The sequence below is a fragment of the Cimex lectularius genome, unplaced genomic scaffold (assembly GCF_000648675.2).
Source record: "Cimex lectularius strain Harlan isolate CLEC.00 unplaced genomic scaffold, Clec_2.1 scaffold317, whole genome shotgun sequence".
NCBI classification, from domain to species: Eukaryota; Metazoa; Arthropoda; class Insecta; order Hemiptera; family Cimicidae; genus Cimex; species Cimex lectularius.
In genome coordinates, this window is record NW_019393018.1 from 1 (window position 1) to 21,394 (window position 21,394).

The following is a 21,394-nucleotide window of genomic DNA, read 5'->3' on the forward strand; positions in this document are numbered from 1 at the left end:
TTTTCCCATTCACGACTAGGCCAGCGCGCCAAAATCCACACCCTCCACGCCAGTTTTTCCCATTCACGAACGCGCCATGCCGTCGTCGCGCCGTAGATATTTGGAGTGGCACGATGGAGTTTGGACCGGTCGAATATTCGGCACAGCCGAGCACGCCAGTTCAGTTTTGCCATTGACGTGGTTTTTGGAAAGGCGTCGCTCCGTTTGGACTGCTAGGAGCGATCGTGAATGGCCACCTACACCTAAAACAGACAGTAGGCCTAGTACGCACTGAGATTTTTTGAGTCGACTCTTTGAATCTCCGGAGAGTCTCGTCTGCATCGCCTTTACCTGAGTCCGGGCTGTCCCGACTCATTGTTGCGATAATCTGGTGCTAGCATTTTCGGACTCTTTTGAATCCCGTCCGATATGATATTCTTTGACTCAATGTTGCGCAACACTTGCTAGTGCGGTCGTGAATCGGAACAAGCGCTCTTGCTTCGTTTATTTAGTTGACGTTGTAGTGTTTTCTTGAAGATTTTGACAGTGTCTTACCTAAAGTTTTCAATATGTTATTTCGAAATACTTGATTCTTTGTGATTTGGGTTAATTTGGTTTATTATTGGGTTATATTTTTACCTTTTTGTCTACACTTTTATTACTTACCTACAGCAATAATTTCCAAACTTAAAAATATTTGATTATTTGCTTGTAATTCTTTACTAACCTTGATGTATTCTCTCAAACGATGAATTATAGCTTCGTACACTTCTGGAATGAAATCTGATATTGATTGTTTTGAAATCCTGAAGGTGTACATGAGGCTTGTATACGAGTCTCCACTAGCTAATCTGTTGGCCGGAGAGATAGATTCCCGAAAGTTGGTATCTTTCTTGGAAATTTGACCACCAACATTCATTAAAATGGTTTCGAAATAGGTCGGGGACATCCTCATAAAATGTCTGAACCCTGCGCCATCATCTAATCGCAACGTGTCCAAAAGATTTTTCCCGTGCTGATTCCCGCCGTGAAATATTTGTCGAACCCACCATCTTTTTGGGCGTTTTTTGATGCACTTTCGATTGGATTCACTACGTACAATGCAAAAAAGAACAAGGGAAATTCCTGAAAGAGCTAGTTCCTCCGTCATTTTCGCAGGCACTGATGAATGTCAACTGAATCTTGGTCTGGACACGGTTCTTTATCGCGGAGCAGAGTCGGGGCTGCGTCGCAACTGGGCTTTAAAATACGCTACAGTTTTTCAGTCTGGAATCAGAGAAATTGAACACTGCAACAGAAAAATAAAAAAGAACACTTTCCTGGAAGATAGATATTTTTTCTATAGGTGGCATTTAAGGCCTCAGTATCATGCTGCTATAAAAATGCTATAAAAGAAAAGGTATGAAATTGTGGAACCCTGAGTCCCTGGGCATTCGGGAGGCAATGATAAAGTGAACATGTTGGCCAAAAAAGGAGCCAAGAATTCTCCAGGGCCCGACCCTCGGATCCATCCAAAAATGGTTGAGCAACATCCTAGGCATGAGGCATGAGAAGGGGCATCCGTAAGATTTTCAAAGAAATTATCTTATCAGGATTCTGGTTGTTTCTCCTCACAGGACACTCTTATTTCTATCCTTATCTGTCCCTGGGGATCAGGGTAGTCGAGTAGTTAGAGCACGTAGCGCCGGTCGTGGGGTCGATTCCTCCGTCGCCTCTGGAATTTTCTTTGACAACCCCTTTCCCAAGAAAATACATTATTCAAATCAATAAATTAATGAATTAGTTCTTTGGCTATAGCATAGGGCCTTTAATGAAACAAATAATGAATAAGAAGATTGTATGTCTTGGATGATCTCATTTTATTTTAAATATAATAGTCTACCCTTAGGCCGCAACGGTTTAGGCATTGGCACGGCGCTCATCACTGTAAGGTAAAAGTCCCGGGTTCGAATCCAGCGGCCCTGAGTTCGAACCCGACATACTTACAAATAGGCTTTTCTTAAAAAACACCGGCAAAAAAATTGACCTCTGGTAGTACACCAAATTGTTACTTTATGTAATTATTCTGACATTTAATCCGTAACGTTGTTCAGTTTATAAAACTAAAAAAAAAAGATTATAAATAAATTGAAAAAAATCTGTAATTGTTGACCAAACGTGTGAAAATGTGTGGTGATTAGTGACCGTTAATCGATAATTATTCAGAAATCGTGAGATGCCGTCTGGTGTGATGTAGGGTTCAGAAAAACATTTTCTTTATCGTGCCAACGTTTCGACCTTTATTGAGATCATCTTCAGGGCCTGGGATTTACAAACATTGTTTACATTTAACAAATACATTTAGGATGTGGAAAAGTGAATTTATACAATGCAAAATATATTTTTTATATTCAATAAACGTTGGGACGATAAAGAAAACGTTTTTCTGAAACCTACATCACATCAGACCGCATCTCACGATTTCTGAATAATTGTTTACTAAACATTTTTTTGAGAATTATTTGAAATTGATCAAAAAATTGATCTCTTGTAGTACTCCAAATTGTTACTTCATGTAATTATTCTGACTTTTAATCCGTAACGTGTTCAGTTTACAAAACCTAAAAAAAAAGATTATAAATAAATTGAAAAAAATGTGTAATTGTTGACTAAACATTTTTTTTCTGAGAATTATATGTTCTATCTTGGCTGTTAAAAAATATATTGTAAAAAAAATCGAACGTAGAAAATCACATGAAAATATCCTAAAAATAAGGTTAACTGGTTTATTAAACTTTTAAATGAAATCTGTGGGGGGGGTCGGTGGCCGCAACTGTTTTGACGTTCATTACTGTAAGGTAAAGGTCCCGGGTTCGAATCCATACTTACAAATGGGCTTTTTTTTCAAAACACCGGCAGCCCGAGGGTTGATATGACCTCTGTTGTTGCGAACCCTCGTTAAAAAAATAAATAAATAAATAAATAAATAAATAACAAAATCGTTGACAATAGATCATTTTGTAAAATAATCACGAATCTAATTCAACTTTAGGTTCCAACAATGTTTCGGGGTTGTTGACTCTATTTCCTCTCCTTTTGAGTAAAAAAAAGTCTATCCTTAAGGTTAGTATTATTGAAGCAATATGTCGTTTGTCGCTTTTTCCATTACCCACTTACTTTTGCAACTTTTCCGTACCAAACTTCAATCAGACATCCTTAACCTATTTCTTCGAGAGGAATTTTACATTTCCCCGTGAAACGAAAATTTAGAAAAAAAGTAACGTCAGGATGATGTAATTTATTACATGAGTTTAATTAGGCCAAATTGCAATTTCCAATCGAATTTATCTTGTGTTTCGTTTTCTCCTCCTTTGCCCTTCTAAAAGATGGCAAATGGTGAAAATAAGAATGACAAATGTAGCTCACTTATCAGCTTTAGCAGAGTTCACGTTGAGCTTGAGGTTAAGCCTCCCATTCCCCGTTTCTACGGACCGAGGGAGATTAAAGGTATCAAGTGTTGTCAGCTTGAAGATTGAGAATCATGTTCTGGTTTATAAAAGGGTAAATGTTTCGGCAGGTCGGTGCTTAATATCGAATCGTTTTCCCTGTGTCAACGAGGCAGACTTTAAACATACGACATTTTGTTGTGCTGAAAACATGGCGATAAACAAGCCGTACATAATTTTTTGAAGGACGGATTTGTTTGTATTGACCGCACAACAGGGATTAACAAAGAAAATGCCAATATTTTGAAGCATAGACAGTTTATTGAATAATTTCTATTCAATTGTAAGTTTTTTTCTGGAAATCTGCTGGGTGATATATTCCTACCCGATCATTTGGTTTCCTCTCCTGATATCTTCTCATGTTTTAACATTCACAGCAGAGAGGTTGGTTAAAAACTCCAATTTCTGAATATTTCGCTTTCTAATGGGGTATTTTTCGCAGTTCAAGAAGTGTAACTTTGAAGAACTTTGACCTACATCCATCACTGAGGGTTTTAATTTGTTAGACCGTAGATTCAATTATAAAAATTGGTAATTTTGCGATACGTGATAATTGACATACATTTACATAATTTGTCTATATCCAATAATCAATATACGTTCAGGTAAAAAGCACCCGCAAACAGGCCTAGGTCAAATGTTTTTTAAAATCCTTTTTAAACAGATAGTTACTACGCACAATAAGTTGTTTTGCAACCATCCGGATTTCGAGCCTTTTAGCTCATCATCAGGTTGAAGGACTTCTACAACCACGTCTCTCGACATGAATTGCGAATGTGAACCCGCCGATTCCCCGCCAACGCGACGTTCCAATTAACAGCTGGTTTTTTTTAATGGCGCTCAATTTGAAGTGCGAAAAGCGGGAATTATAACACAAATAAATATTATAATAGTAAACACTGTCAGACATTAATTATAAATTAGTGATTAAAGATAAAAGATAGAAAATTAGAATGATATCTTAATATTATTAAATTATTATAAAAATAATAACCATTAAAATAATTAATTTAATCATTTGGACGTTTAATATTATTTATGCACATATTTAAAATGGGAGGTAGATCAAAATCTGTTATATTATTAATGCATTTATCACCATGTTCAATTTTACATTTTTTCATTTCAAATTTCTCAAACCAATCTAGTTCTTTCCCTTTGTTGAAACTATGTAACACTGTATTTAAATTTGAATTGAAATTATGTTTTGTTTCTTTTAGATGGACCTTAAATTCCGAAAATTTGCTCGATTTAGGCAAGTGTTCTTTTACTCTCGTTTTTATTTCTCGACGGCTTTGTCCTATATATTTACAAAACAACTTACTTATTTACTATTATAATGTTTATTTGTGTTATCATTCCCGTTTTTCGCACGTTTAAATTGAGCGCCATTAAAAAACCAGCTGATAATTGGAACGTCGCGTTGGCGGGGGTATGAGCGGGTTCACTTTTGCAATTCGTATCGAGATCATCTTCAACCTGATGATGAGCTAAAGGCTCGAAATCCGGATCGTTGCACAACTTACTGTGAGTCGGAACTATCTTTTTAAAAAAGGTTGAACACCACACTTACTCCATCATTTATCATTTCTAATGTTTTTTTATTCTGCAGCAAGCTTAAAAATATTAAATAAGAAGATCCCTAGAAATGACCCCTGAGAGACTCAGACTTTGAAACGTTTATTCCCAGAATGTCAGATTAAATACAATAACACAACAATTAAACTATATGTTTTTAGTTGTTGGTTCTACTTAACCAAAGTGATTATTTAAATTGACTTATAAATTTGGTTGAGGTGAAAAATTAGTGTCAAGAGCGGGACTCGATACGCCGGTCCTCTAACCACTTCAGCTATCATGACTTCGGTCCCCGGCACACCTACTCAAACTATAAATTTTTCAAATCCCTTCTTTTTACATAAAAATTAAAGGTTGTATGTGTTTATTTATTTTTTAATTAATTTATTTATTTATTTTTATTGTGATGGATACCAAGAACCCTTAAGCACTGCAGCTCTATACAGCTTATTGTACTCCTTCCTAGCTCCATTTTTGGGAGCTCGTATGTGAGAATTGAGCCCCCGGTGTGCTTATGTTCTTCCATCGAAGATACTCATTTTTTAAAGGATCAAATCCAGGGTCGCTGAAATCAGATCCTGCCCCTGACCTTTTATTGATGTGTGTCATTCCATTTAAAGAAGTCCAAAGGGACAATCGGATTCGAACCCAAGACCGCAGGATCTACTAGCCTCTTACGACTTAGCCACTCGGCTACCGAAAAAGATGCCATGATATTTGCAGCACACCTTGCCTCCCGGTATCCCTGGTCGTTCCAACCCTCGTTCCGGTAGAGTAACAGTACACATCGGACTATCTGGAGATACTGGTGCCCCTGGACTTTCCAACCCTCTTTCCGAAAAGCAACAGGACGCTTCGGCCTTCCTTCCTGAAGACACTCGGTACTGGTAACTCCAAACTTTTTTCCGAAAGGACTACTTCGACTACCTAACCCTTTGGTACTTGGGAATCATCAAAGTGAAAGTAAGACGTAGCCTTCATCGTGACTCGGTGTTCCATGCGGTCAATTTCCCGAACCGCAGAAGCCATGTGTTTAGAAAAAACATTTACCAAATAAACAAATAAACATCAAACAGGCTTGCTCCTAGAACTCACCCCTGAGAAACACCAGCTTTTATATATTTGTTTAAAAAAATAGATTATAAATATAATTACAGCTGTTATGGAGTTATTAGTTAATTATCATAAACTTTACTAGTTTTCGTGGCCCGCTTGACCAATTAATATCTTTCAATTAATTAAGGTTTTTAGTTGAGATAAAAAACATTTGAAAAATGGCAAAAAGGAGGGAAAATTCAAAAGGTGGGGTTGAGATGGGAAGTTAAGTGTCCGGGAGGATCGAAGTCACGATAGCTCAAGTGGTAGAGTAACGGCGTCTCTAACCGAAGGTCGTGGGTTCGAATCCCGCTCGTGACTTTTTTATCCCAACTAAAAACCTTAATTAATATCAGATGAACGTTTGAATTGGGGAAAAAATCTACCATATTAAAAGACCCAACATCTACTTGCTTTCAACTGCGGCTAGCTGAATTTTGATAGTATTTTTCTTCAATCGCAGAAATTTTAATGACCAATGACCAGGAAATTTTACTATTTTAGATCCAAGAAAGAATATTTTTCCTACTTCTTTAGAGAGAAATATTATGATGAAAAAAAAAATTAGATAGTAGGAAAACCTCTGATATTGGGATGATTTTAGCTGTTTAACAGATGCCAAAGTGTATTGAGAACATGAAAATATGGCTAACAATAAAAAACAACTCGTTAAATTTTTTTAAGGCTGTTTCGTCAAATTGATTCAGTACAGAACGAAGATCTTTTCAGGTAGAAACAATAAAGAAAAATCATGTACTCATCTATTTTATGTCGATTCAAGCCAGCATAAACTATTGCCGATTACATCTGTTTACTTTACATAAAAAAGTTCATTAAAGACAAATTGACTTAGTTTCATTTTAATTCCTGTTCGACAAATTTTCTTTCACAGCTCTGTTAATTAGATGGCAAATTTCAAGTTATTTTTCAAAAGGCTTCTTGAGAATGGAAAATTAAGGAGAGTAAAAGAACCCTAATAAAGTTGTGTATTGACCTTTTTATCAATGAAATCAGCAATAAAAAATAATTAGGCTAAACCGAGATCAAGCAGGCGAAATGAAATTTTAATAACCCTACTTGATTAAGTATAAATTAATTAAACTCCTTTAATATTGGCCTTTGATTCTTCAATTTTTGCTGGTTTCCAATACACCTTTAACAGGTTTACATCTTTCTCTTTTTATGCTTGAATTTTTTCTCTCGCCCGACTGTTTTCCATTTAGCTCGCATCGACTGGCTGCCTAAAACCGTTTCTCGTGGTGATATTGTTATCTCTCTTTTCGGGGATGTTCCGATTACACTTTCTATTCTAGGTCTTTTTCTATTTCACCGAGGCTGAACAAACACACTTGAGGATGATGCTCTTACCAGAATGGCCGCCTATGACGTTACACCCCTGTAAATATTTAAAGGCCTCTTTTGCGATAAGATCAACGAAATTTTCCCAGGGACAATTTTGTTTGCATTATCCAAGCGGGAATTAACCATCTTTATTCTGTTTATAAATCTTTGTTAATCAAAAAGCTTCAACATTTTAAGGAAAAACGTCTCACGTTCGATAAATTAATACAAATCTACTAAATAAACGTTTGAGCAATTAATATCTTTCAATTAATTAAGGTTTTTAGTTGAGATAAAAAAAGTCAGTATCACGAGCGGGATTGAAAAATGGCAAAAATGAGGGAAAATTGAAAAGGTGGGGTTGAGTCGGTGAAGTTGGTGTCCGAGTGGATCGAGGTCACGATAGCTCAAGTGGTAGAGCAGCGGCGTATCTAGCCGAAGGTCGTGGTTTCGAATCCCGCTCGTGACACTGACTTTTTTATCTCAACTAAAAACCTTAATTAGTTTGAGCAAACATTCACACTTTTTTCCGAGGGTATTTCAACTACGAGGTTATATGCAGTGTTGGGCAAAAATTAGTCATTTCTAATGATTAATGATTGATCACTCAGACCGTTAGTCATGATTGGTAGTAAGTGACTAATTTAGTCATTAGTCGCCATACGTGATTGATGATTAATTAGTCATTACTAGTAATTAAATATGAGGCATGACTAATTTAGGCACAATATACTTAGTCATGACTAAATTTCGATAAATCATGTTCAAATGGGTGCTCAAAAAATGAAAAATAAACTTCATCACTTTTAAAAAAATTTCTAACAGAAATTTATTTCATCAAAACGAAAAGCCTTCAACACCTTATTTAACAAAAATCAATCTTCCAATTATAAGTAAAACTCCGTCGTTATGAAAAGCCAAAAAATAATGATAATGATAATAATAATAAAATAAAATAAAAAATCCTATAACAAGCTACGCTTTGAAAAGTAAATATGTTTACATAACCGATCAATGGAAAAAATATTTCTTTGAACTAAAATTTATTCCACCTAAAAGGAGAGATTTCTACATTTGGAAAATACACCATCTAGGGGGTCTTGATTGTAATAAAATAGACATGTAGAATAATTATGTAACTTTGGTTTTCGTTTATGATAACAATTTTTGAAGGTTGGCTTTGAGCACGACTCTCATCTCAAAATTTTTATCCGGAGTCTGTTGGATTTTGGTAAGTTGGTCATAGTAACCAGAGTTGGGCAAAATCAAACTAATTCAATCATGATTAAGAATTTTGATTGAAGTTTAATCATGATTGAATTAGTTAGATTTTTCCCAACTCTGGTTATATGAACCCTCGGGGTGCCGATGTTTTTGAAAAAATGACATATTACACTAATCATTTACACTTTCATTCATTTCACATTTACACTTTAAGGAAATTTCATTATGAAATTTATTCTAACCTCTCTGCTTTACTGCTATTGATAATGATGATGGAAAGCTACATTGTAGCGGGTTTTGGCATTCCACAAGCACAGCAGGTTTTTTATTGCACTTTTCCCATTTCCTTAGTTAAGTTTGCAATTGACTCGATCCTTCTTTTACAAAATAGTTAATTGATTGTGATCCCTGCAATTCTGAGGTAGAGCAGTCTGTTCCCCCAATCGGGGGTGTTTGGCAGGTCCTCTTCTGTCCAGGTTATCTGCTTGTTCATTACCCACAATTTGTACCCAGCCTTTTTTTTCCACCTCCCCGCCGTACCTAAGGGAGACCCCATACCGGCGGACCACGGCCACTAAACTAATTCAAATGGGATGCAAGTTTAGGGGATTTTATTGTGCTTGACGTCTTGCCCTGAAAGGGAAGACCCAAGGAAGAAGGGACATTTTTTTTTCTTATTATTAATTTATCTAATCTAATAGGTCTCCCCCTTTCTGGTTAATCCTTTGAAATACACTTTCTAATAAATACAATATGTTAATTAATAAATAACAATTATGGGTACAAGGAGTAACCAGCCCGGAATTTAAAGTTCACGGAAATGCTAAGATCTAACAGGTAACTTATCATAGGAAGAAAAAAGAAAGTAAGAAAAAAAACTAATCAGGTACTTTATCCACCTGCTATTCTAAAGATGGTGTCAAATTTTGAATATTTTGGGTGAATTCATCGGCAATTTTGGGTCTTACCTTTTAACGCGCTAACGTTTCTAGGGCTGTTGGGCTGTGGTTTTCTACGGCAAAACCATTAATATCAGAGTCCATATTGAAATAACAAGGTGTTCCTTACAGACTCATCAGTGAGTCCCCCTCACGGAAATCTTTAGTAAAAGTCAATACATTTGTAGTATGATTGTGAGAATCAGTTGAAAATTCCTAAAACAGACGGAAAATTTTTTTTCAACAAATTGTGTTCCAATCTATAGGATAAAGAATACAGTTCACCAACTGCTGGCGATTACTATCGAGCTTTATTCACAAAGCTTAAAGCAAAGCCGTGGTTTTCGGAAGGAGGCAGGCAAAAGGAATTCTACTCTACTATTTTCAGAATCAAAACTAACCATGGCCTATGGGGGAGTTATAGGCATAGAATTGGAATAAGCACTTCCCCTAACTGTCCAACATGCGACAGTCCATCAAATCCCAGTCTTCTAATATTAGAATGGCCAGAGTACGATAACCAGAGGAAACAATTATTGGATGATCTGTATAGAGACCCCAGTATAATGGGTCCAATAAATCTTGAAACGCTGTTGGCAAGTAACAACATGAAAGTCTTGGATTTAATTTATAAATTTCTTAAATCAATCAACATTTCCTTTTAACGTCCGGGAGAAGGATAAAAAAAATTTAAATAAAAGAATAAATATTATATGGAAATATTTCCAAAGGAAAAAGCCAAAAAAAAGCCATGATTGTGGGAAGGGTCGACAGCGTCTTGGTTGTAGTAATACTACCGAGATGCTGCGTCCTTTCTAGTATGATCGTATTTATTAGCGTGAGAGGTTATATAAAAATGGACGTGGCTGTCGAGTTATATCGAGTACTACAGGCCCGTCAAATAACCTTAGGTTTAGTTTTATGGATGAGTGGAATTTGTACATACCGTTCGAATGTATTTATTCGCGAGAATGGAAGGAGGTCGGCAGGGTTAGAACCGTCTTAGTTCCAATTCCACTTTAGTTGTAATATTAGGAAACTAGGTTTATTATTATAAATGTGTATTATGAATGTGTTTATATGTAAATGGTCAAATACTTCAGTTTACCACATGTGGAGGGATACAAAGAGAAATGCAACAAAAACCGTAAGGACCGATGTGTAGCCAATTAGAATGACTTTATCAGTAGAAAGTGCAGATTTTTCAAAATGTGAGAAAGATTTAAGCCAGAAACACACTTCCCTGATGCTACGACATGCGACGCTACCCGAATCCAAACTCCGATTTTCCATAAGGTTGCATTACCACCGTGCACATCTACCCGACGCTCTGCGATCCCCACTGTCCAGATTTTCGTCGGGTCGCATCGAATACAGTCGAAGACAAAAGAACCGGACACTCATATTTTTATTCAAACTACATGTATTATTGTCGTTATATTAATTACAACATACTTATTTTAATATAAACCAAATTAACTGTGATTAAAAATTAATTAGTTTTTATTTAAAAAATTAATTTTAATGGTTTGGTAGAAAATTAATCAAAACACCGGAATACGATTTTTTGATATAATGAATTTAACTAACAATTTATTGTACTCGCTTCGGCGGTACATATACTAAAATTGGAACAATTTATTACACGGTTTTGCTCATAAAATTTAATTAACAATTTATTTCATAGTTTTGCTCGTAAAATTACACCATTTTGTAATGTCGGGTAGCATCAGAACAGGACACTCATATTTTTTGTAGTTTATTTCAAACTAAGTACATGTAATTTTGTCGTTATATTAATTACAACATGTTATTTTAATGTAAACCAAATTAAACGAGATCAAAAATGCATAAGTTTTTATAAACATTGTTTAATTATGATGGTTAGGAGTAACTTTATTTAAAACAATTAAGTTTAACAAACAATTTATTAGATGGTTGTGCTCATAAAATTTAACTAACAATTTATTACAAGGTTTTGCTCAAAATAGTGCATTAAGAACAAAAGATGCGTTGCGATTGTGATAGTGATTATTGTGATAAACGCTGTGGACTGTACGCGACGTGTGCTTGCGTCGGATAGATGTGCACACCCCACCAAAACGTGGCAAGGCGTCGGGTAGCATCGGGTAGCGTCGCATGGCGTAGCATCGGGTGTGTTTCTGGCTATACGCGTGGTGCTGACAATGACCGAAGCAGTTAGCCGGCCGGAAAAAAAAAGTGTTCCTTTTTAACAAATTTCATCTTATATTTTGGGTTTGCACAAAATATACTGACCCGTCTATGTGTAATTTGTATAATAATCAGTCTTCCTATCTTCCCCTAGTATATTTTCAATCGAGTTAGGTTTAATAGTGTTTTAAAGCAGATGGGGAGTAGCCATGGCCCATATGAAGTAGATTTCCGAACTGCACTTTGGGTAGCTTTTTGTTAAGTCCACCAGGTTAATGAGCCTTAGGTTATGTTAAGTCTTTTTACTTATGTCCGATGTGTAATATGCCATTAATGGCCACCAGGCAGGAATATTCACCCAGGATTCTTCTTATGGCCATTAGGGAGATTTTACTTTCGTCAACATGTGCTGTCGGTCAGGGTCCCTGGTTTCTTGTCAATGATTATTCCTCTTCTATTGCTATGTTTATTTTCCTGAGAAATGCAATTATAGTGGTTTTTAAAGGGTTTGCTTTCAATGTCTCAGAGCAAACTTTTCAAAAACCACTATAATTGCATTTCTGAAGAAAATAGCTCTACCATGTTGAGTGTTATTTAGCCTGTTCAATTTTGTGGCGAATTTTCGCCAATTTCATCGTTATTAGTCTTGGGTGTTGATTTCGACATCAATTAATTTACTTATAGGTTCGTCTAATCACATTAAACAGCAGAGGCGAAGTACGCCTCCCTGTTGGCACCCTCTCGACTGATATTTTTTCCTGAAACATGTAGGCCTTTAATTTTCTTTTTAGCATAGTTCTTCTCCTTGCGGGTTGATCGTTTTTTTATTTTTTTGAGTTTCAAAGGATGATTACACACTTAAGCAATATAATTCAATTTTTTTTTTTAACTTAACAATTTTAAAGCTTAAGCACTACACTGTTTTACGTGTTATACACGTAATATTTTCAAGCTTTTAATATAAAACCAAAATCATTGAATTGAACACTGCACATATATTTGAGCACTTTATACACAGGTATCATGGAAGAGAGGCGGTGGTCGTGTCGGCCCTTCAAGTCGAGAAACACCCAGTATCAACACCGGGACCGTTTACGCCGCCCCCGGCCCGTCTTCAAACGAGGCCGTCCATCGTGAGCAGACCGCAGCCAAAACCGCATTCTCCCAAGATGAAACTAAGGTGCTTTGCATGTTCAGAATAATCATTAATCATAAATCGTTAGTCGCTTGGGCATCATAGCGATCTTTAAAACAATCTAACACTTTTCTTTTTCCCCCCAGATATCTAAAAAGCGTATTTCCCGTCGTTGAAGAAACAATTCTTTTGGACACGCTTTGTAACTCGGACAATAACGTTACCCACGCCACCGAAAGGCTTTTACACCTAGGATTCAACAAAAAGGACACCCCGCCTCCAAGAGTGTCTCTCAAAAAGAAGGAACAACCTGATGATGTCAGAGAAATTCCTCTTCGTCCTCCTTTTCGGCCAGGGGTTACAAAAACAGAAGAAGAGAAGAAAGAAAGTAATTAATTATAAATCTTTAATACTATTTTATATAACAATTTTCAAACCCAAAGAGCCTAGGTAAGCATAGGAAGTCACTACTGTTTCAACTGTAGTTAATTCAAAATAACAAACGATAGTAATTGAAGGGCACAGTGGAAAAACGATGAGGGTCCATTTTTTGTCAGAATTGAAATTTCACCGGCATCTGTTGGCTTGTAACATTAACTATTAACCCGCCAAATGTTGCTAGGGAAAACCAATTAGATTCCACTAAAAATCGCGTTTGAAAATGGGCAGCACAGTGGAAGAACGATGAGGATCCATCTCTCCGGCATTTAAAAATTCTTCCACAGCAGCCAGAACGCTAATAACTTTTTGTGACTCATTTGCAGAGCAAAATAAAAATTATACATTTCTTAAATTCACTAATGTCGTGGTCTGCTTGACCAATTAATATATTACAATTAATTAAGGTTTTTAGTAGAGATAAAAAAGTCAATGGCACGAGCTGGATTCGAACCCACGATCTTCGGCTAGATACGCCGCGCCGCTGCTCTACCACTTGAGCTATCGTGACCTCGATCCACTCGGACACTTCCCATCTCAACCCAACCTTTTGAATTTTCCCTCCTTTTTGCCATTTTTCAAATGCCGTGTGTCCAATCCGATTACCTCTCAAATGGTAGAGCAGTCAGCAGCGGCGTATCTAGCCGAAGATTGTGGGTTCGAATCCCGCTCGTGCCATTGATTTTTTTATCTCAACTAAAAACCTTAATTAATTCTCCATAGTGGTTCTGCCATTAGTTTGTACATTCTTTGGTGAACTTTTCGCATGGCTGGAATTGAACCGAGGATTTGTTCTCTATTTTCTGATGAATCTACGTATTTTTTTAGCAATTTGGTATGCTGCAAAAGAGTTTTTGATAGGTATCCCCATCGAACTCCCTCATTTCCCTTTTAGCAAAGATGTTGAATTGCCAAAAAAATGGCTGACTGAAAAAATACAAGACCAAAATAATCAAAGTCAATGAAGTAAATAAGTTTTTTTCAATTTTTATGTTATTTTACAGTGAAAAATCATTTGTGCCAAAAATACCCCAATCTGCCTGAAATGGTTATATCCCTTGCAATGGACAGTGCATCGTACAATGAAGAAACCGCTGAGACAATTTTGTCATTGATGCTTGAAGAGAAACCGGTCAAACAAAAGTAAGCATTCATAATTTCCCAATAGATGTCAATAAATACATCGGAATCAACTTTTCTCAGAGAGACAACCGAAGAAGTGTCCGAAGCCCCTAAAATAATAACGGAAGACGCGGAAATTAAGACCGAAGCGGTTCCTATCAGCCCAGTAGCCATTGATGAAAAAAGCTTCAAGAAAAGACAAAAAGGCCGGGTGGATCAGAGGCAAGTATTAATCAAGGAAACACAAATGTGAGTAAATTTTGCACTTTTTATCTATTTTCTTTTATTATTAAATTTCATTTATTACATATTATGTATATACATATTTCAATTACATTTATACGTAATTTTAGATAATAAATTTATTACAATTAATTAAGGTTTTCAGTTGAGATAAAAAAGTCAATGGCACGAGCGGGATTCGAACCCACGATCTTCGGCTTGATACGCCGCTGCTCTACCACTTGAGCTATCGTGACTTCGATCCCCTCGGATTAATTAATTGTAAGATATTAATTGGTCAAGCAGACCACGAAATTAGTGAATTTAATAAATTTATTTTTATTCAAAAAATAATAATTATAAGTTTGTTTTTGAGTTTTTGAGATATATATTAATACAAACAATTTGACTATGAAAAAATGATTATTGAAGTTTAGTCGATACCGATCATTTTGTTCCGCCTATTCTCAATGGGTAGGTCTGTCAGATGCCATCTTCAATATGTCTTGGTCAAAATTCTGGATAATATCGGATCAACCCAACAAAGATAGGCTGACCAAAATGATTTGTAATAAACAAATTTCAGGTTTATCACCCTGCAGACAGCGAGAATGAATCTCATAATTAAATCCTTATAATTTTCAAATGTGTACCTCTTCGTAAATGAATAATTTAGCTAGCTTAATTAATAATTCAGACTATAAAAAAAGTAATAATCACAACTTTTGAAAATAGATTCCTGAAATAAAAGGAAATAAGCCAGATTTAAGGAGAGGCCATCACATTGAGTTTGCTAATCCTGTGAGGGAAAAACCAAGGCCTGAATTATACACATGGGCACCCTTAACAATTCTTTAGAATCAAAAAGTCCTAAAAAAGACATTGATAATAATGATCACACAGTAGAGTTGGTCTAGTGGCTAGAGGTTGGCTAGACTGGCACAATGTGGCAAAGAGACATTACAATCTTAACATTAAATATTAGATTGAAAAATGGCAAAAAGGAGGGAAAATTCAAAAGGTGTGGTTGAGATGGGAGGTTGGTGTCCGAGTGGATCAAGGTCATGATAGCTCAAGTGGTAGAGCAGCGGTGTATCAAGCCGAAGATCGTGGGTTCGAATCCCGCTCGTGCCATTGACTTTTTTTATCTCAACTAAACACCTTAAATAATTGTATTAAATAATAGTTTTCAGGGTTATGATCACTCCCAGATACTTGTACTATTTACAACCTCTAAAAAATAACCAAAAACGTAAAGTGTAATTAATATGGGCTGAAGCGAGGCAGATGATTTGCCAGTATGACCAAATCTGCATACAAGACACTGCCTCCTAAAGCTTCTATCACATCTTTGAAAATGAGGCTGAATAACAGTTGGCTTAAAATGCAACCTTGCTTAACTCCTTTCTCAGTTGAAAAACTTTCCAATTCCACATTCTGCTAAACTCGAGTTACATATTATCAAAGATTATTATTTTTATTTCTTATCATTAATTATTGTCGGGGTATTATTATTTTTAAAAGGGAATATTGTGTTTTATTGGATTTACTTTGTTTAAGGATCCACTTGTATACATTTGCTTATGATTTTTATTAATACTCCCAAGCAAAAAAAAAAAAAATAAAATAATAATAATAATAATAATAATCTCCCTGTCTACACGATTGAATGCAGCCTTAAATAAATTACATCATAGCCTTCCTCTTGTTTGTTTTGGTTTATGTTTAATTATGCTAACGAGATGGGTTATTCCCCCATCTGAGTCTCCGTACAATGTACGATCTGACATACACTGCAACCATATAGGATCGCTCAATGAGCCTGTTACATACAAAATAAAGATACATTTATGCAAAGTAAATGTTTTTTCTAGAGTATTATTTTATTATGCACTTTACAATTTTTTTTCACAAACACAATGTATTATATAGTTTTAACGGATTGTTTCAAACTGGGCCATGATTTTCCTGCTTTTTCTTTTCTCTTCTAATTGTATAAATAAAACTTTAATAAAAACTATGAAATATGAAATTTTCTTATCACTATGTCAGTGTGAATGCTTTAAAGAAGTAACTATATTTTTCTACAATTTATGTTTTGAGCCAGGTTGTATGAAGAAAATCCGCACAAATCTTATCAACATATTTTCTAATTGTCTCCATGGCAGCATAATTATTTGAATATCTTTGTCAAAAATGTAACCATTTTTTGTAAAACTGCATGTATTGGTGATATTGTTTTGTATAAATTATGTTTCATCAACTTTTAAACGTTTTACCAATGAAAAACTTTCATTTTTGTATAGTTTCTCTTCTCATTGTTTGTCATACCACAAAAATCTTGTGCAAAGGCAGGTCTTTTACCAGGAAGATTATCATAAAAATTTAATTATTGTAATATTGGTCTAATATATAGCAAAAGAGCATAAAAAAGTTTATTTTCAAAAATTACTATTAATTAAGGTTTTCAGTTGAGATAAAAAAGTCAATGGCACGAGCGGGATTCGAACCCACGATCTTCAGCTTGATACGCCGCTGCTCTACCACTTGAGCTATCGTGACCTCGAACCACTTGGAAATCAACTTCCCATCTCAAACACACCTTTTGAATTTTCCCTTCTTTTTGCCATTTTTCAAATGTCGTGTAATCTATTTGATTCTCGGCGACAAATGAAATGGCCACGGCTTTAGTGAAGTGATATTTCAGTTTAAACTTATTCAATTCACTAGTTTTGTGGTCCGCTTGACCAATTAACATATTACAATTAATTAAGGTTTTCAATTGTGAAAAAAGTCAATGGCACGAGTGGGATTCGAACCCACGACACCCTTGAAAAATGGCAAAAAGGAGGGAAAATTCAAAAGATGTGGTTGAGATGGGAAGTTGATGTCCGCGTGGATCGAAGTCACGATAGCTCAAGTGGTAGAGCAGCGGCGTATCAAGCCGAAGATCGTGGGTTCGAATCCCGCTCGTACCATTGACTTTTGTATCTCAACTGAAAACCTTAATTAATTGTAATATATTAATTGGTCAAGCGGACCATTAAACTAGTGCATTTTCAAAAATGTTGTATTTATTTTTTTTTCACCATATAAAATGGTTGGTCTGTCAGAATATTTACAGATAGTAGTCTTCATATCAGACCTTTACTGACAAAGCACTGCGTTAATAATTAAAAATTAGAATAATTTAGATTCTACCTTTACTCCTCATCCAAAATCCAAGTAGAATTGATGCACGTCAAGCACAAATAAAATTTCGGTATACCAAATTCCTCATCATCTCCATGCCACACCTTTCCTTCCTTCAAAAGTTAATTAACATGTATACAAATCCAAAAGTAGAAAATCCCCTGGACCTCACCTAATTACCTCCATTATACTTCAACACTTTCTTCAGAAGGCAATGTTGCCATGCCATCATCCACAATAAAATTCCTCCTTTTTTAAAAAAGATAGTTCCTACTCACAGTAAGTTGTCTTCCAACGATCCTTATGATGAGCTAAGGGCTCGAAATCCAGATTGTTGGAAAACAACTTACTGTGAGAAGGAATTATCTTTTTTTAAACAGGATTGACCACCACACTCACTCCATCATTCGTCATTTTTATAACATTCCTCTCTTATGGATGCATTTTGTATTCTCGTTTCCTAAAGTCCCAACACTTATCTTTCCAGTTTACTTCTTCTACTATCCAAAATCCTTCAAACATTTCAAAACTTTAAATATCCATCCTAGATTGACATAAATTCATTCCTTCTTACAAAATCAGATTCCCCAATAATTCCACGATCCAAGGTTTCAGATTTGTTGGCACCATTTCCTCTTTTCTAGAAAATAAATAATAGTTTTTAGGTGTGTTTCTGGATGTCCAGGCTTTCGATTAGATTTGTCACCCAGTCATCCTATATAACCTTAAATGCTTCATACTCACACCTTATTTATTTATCTTGGAATTCTATTTAACAGACCACTGATTTAAAGTGATGTTTAGATATCAGACCAATACAAGCCGGCTCACGTAAGGGTTCATTCTTTGTCCTATCCTATATACCATTTACATTGTTGACCATCCTATAACCTGTCTTCTAACCCAATTCCTATCCAAGCAAACTGCAACATCCTTGAACATCTTGTGTTTATTAAAAACTAGCCTTAAAAAGTGGAGAAGACTGGACAAAGAAAAAAGTATCTAGTGATTTCCACTGTTAATAACAAGGACCTACTGATTTCCACTTAAGCAGAATCCCCACTTAAGACTTAAGAGACAACAAATTGGACAACTAGAAGAGTTTTAGGACTCGAATATATTTTGACCGTGAAAACAACTCAATGTAAGTTGAAGGCATTGAATAAACAGAGTAAAAATGTGGGGTCCAAGCCATCTAATACCAAGCGAACTCAATCCTTTCAGTCAAAAGTCTTTAGAAAAATTGGCAAAGGTTCGTCATAGGTCATTATCATCACTGACCACAATGACCTCAACTTTTTTTGTTTTTCGATTAATTAAGGTTTTTTAGTTGAGTAAAAAAAACAGTTTCATGAGGGGGATTCGAACCAATGACCTTCGGCTAGATTCGCCGCTGCTCTACCACTATTGTGGCTTTGATCCACTCGGAGACTAACTTCCAATCGCAATTCCATCTTTTTGAATTTTTCCTCCTTTTGGCCATTTTTCAAATGTCGTGTAACCTATTTGATTCTCGACGACAAATGAAATATGTCTCTGTGGTCATTTCATTTGTCACCGAGAATCAAATAGATTACACGACATTTGAAAAATGGCAAAAAGGAGGGAAAGTTCAAAAGGTGGGGTTGAGTGGGAGGTTAGTGTCTGAGCGGATCAAGGTCACGATAGCTCAAGTGGTAGAGTAGTGGCGTATCAAGCCGAAGGTCCTGGGTTCGAATCCCGCTCATGACACTGACTTTTTTTATCTCAACTAAAAACCTTAATTAATTGAAAGATATTACTTGGTCAAGCGAATTACAAAAATTAACAATTTTTTGTTTTGTTTATGAACCAATCCAACTTTCAAAGTTTTGTACAAAGCACAAGCCATCTCTACACTTTTCCACCCCAAGTACAATTTTAACAGTTTTTCTAAGTGTTAAGGTTGACTGATTAGTGTTTACTTCATTTTTTTAACGATAATCAATTTTATTCAATAAATCCAAATTTAAATCAATTTGAACATATCCTAGATTAAGCAGTTGGTTGTGCTTTTTTTCAGAGAGGTTAAAGAAGATGCACAGATGAAAAATTGCACTTTTGAATCACCATTGCTAATCAAGCCCAAGGGTCCAAATTCATTGATTTCAAAAGGCCCCAATGAGAGTCTATTGCTGTGAGTTATCAAATAAATAAATAATAGTTTAAGCTAAATGATCTAATAATATAATAAAAATAACCTTTAGGGCAAAAGTTTAAATTTTTGATGTTTTAATAAATTTAAACAATCTTTTTTTGATACGTTTTAACCTGCTAGGTTTTAAGTGTTTAAAACTTTTAATTATTTTATTAACGTATTGTACTTTTTGTTTTATGAATCAGTGAGGACTACGTACCATGGATCGGGCCAAAGAGGAACTTAGCCATGGGTTCGAACAAATCCCTTTGCGTCGGACCAAGAGGTGCCAAAGGACCCGACTTATCAGCGAGGAAAGGTCCTCAAAGCTCTTTGGCCAAAGGAAGCATATATTCCAAGTTTCAAGTTCACCCGGGTACGAGGTGCAACTAGCAAAAGAATGAGGCCATCAGGTCGAGGAGAAGGTCATGGAGCGCACCACCCATCTTACAGCCCTACCATTCTCTCACACTGATGATCGCTAAGGAGAGGCAGTTTGGCAGGAAAATGATAATCATATGATTTGCTCAAACTACAGATTGAATTAATATATTTTTGAGTATGCTGACTTGTCCAGATATAGAGAATATATGATAAAAAAAGCTGCACTTATTCTATCAAAATTTTGATAGGCTAATAATTAAAAATGACATTATTTAGTAAACAAATAATGTGCCAAACTACGTAAAAATTAATATTTAGTGAATAATAATTTGAATTCAAGGAGTTAATTTTTACTTATGAGCTTAAGAAAAATATTCAAAGAAATATAAATTATGTATTAATTGCCAGGTAACCAGAAAAGTTTGTGCATTTAAAGGATTAAGTAATTGTCACAATTTAAATGAGTAAATTCACTAATTTCATGGTCTGCGTGACCAATTAACATATTACTATTAATTAAGGTTTTTAGTTGAGATAAAAAAGTCAATGGCACGAGCGGGATTCGACCCACGATCTTCAGCTTGATACGCCGCAGCTCTACCACTTGAGCTATCGTGACCTCGATCCACTCAGACACTAACCTCCCACTCAACCCCACCTTTTGAACTTTCCCTCCTTTTTGCCATTTTTCAAATGTCGTGTAATCTATTTGATAGATGATTAAAATGAAATATACCTTCACTACAGCTCTCTGTGGCCATTTCATTTGTCGCCGAGAATCAATTACAAGACATTTGAAACAAATGGCAAAAAGGAGGGAAAATTTAAAAGGTGGGGTTGAGATGGGAGGTTGGTGTCTGAATGGATCAAGGTCACGATAGCTCAAGTGGTAGAGCAGCGGCGTATCAAGCCGAAGATTGTGGGTTCGAATCCC

At 35.7% G+C, this 21,394-nt stretch overlaps 1 protein-coding gene across 1 annotated transcript; it reads left to right on the top strand.

Moving 5' to 3' along the window:
* Positions 1-12,816: 12,816 nt before the first annotated feature.
* Positions 12,817-20,782, top strand: LOC112128050 (the record flags this gene model as incomplete). The annotated part of the gene is made up of 6 exons (XM_024229818.1): positions 12,817-12,992; positions 13,094-13,335; positions 14,390-14,528; positions 14,589-14,756; positions 19,963-20,076; positions 20,283-20,782. Coding segments are annotated over 6 exons (1,026 nt in total), but the record flags the coding sequence as incomplete, so codon positions are not given.
* Between the last annotated feature and the right edge of the window lie 612 nt (positions 20,783-21,394).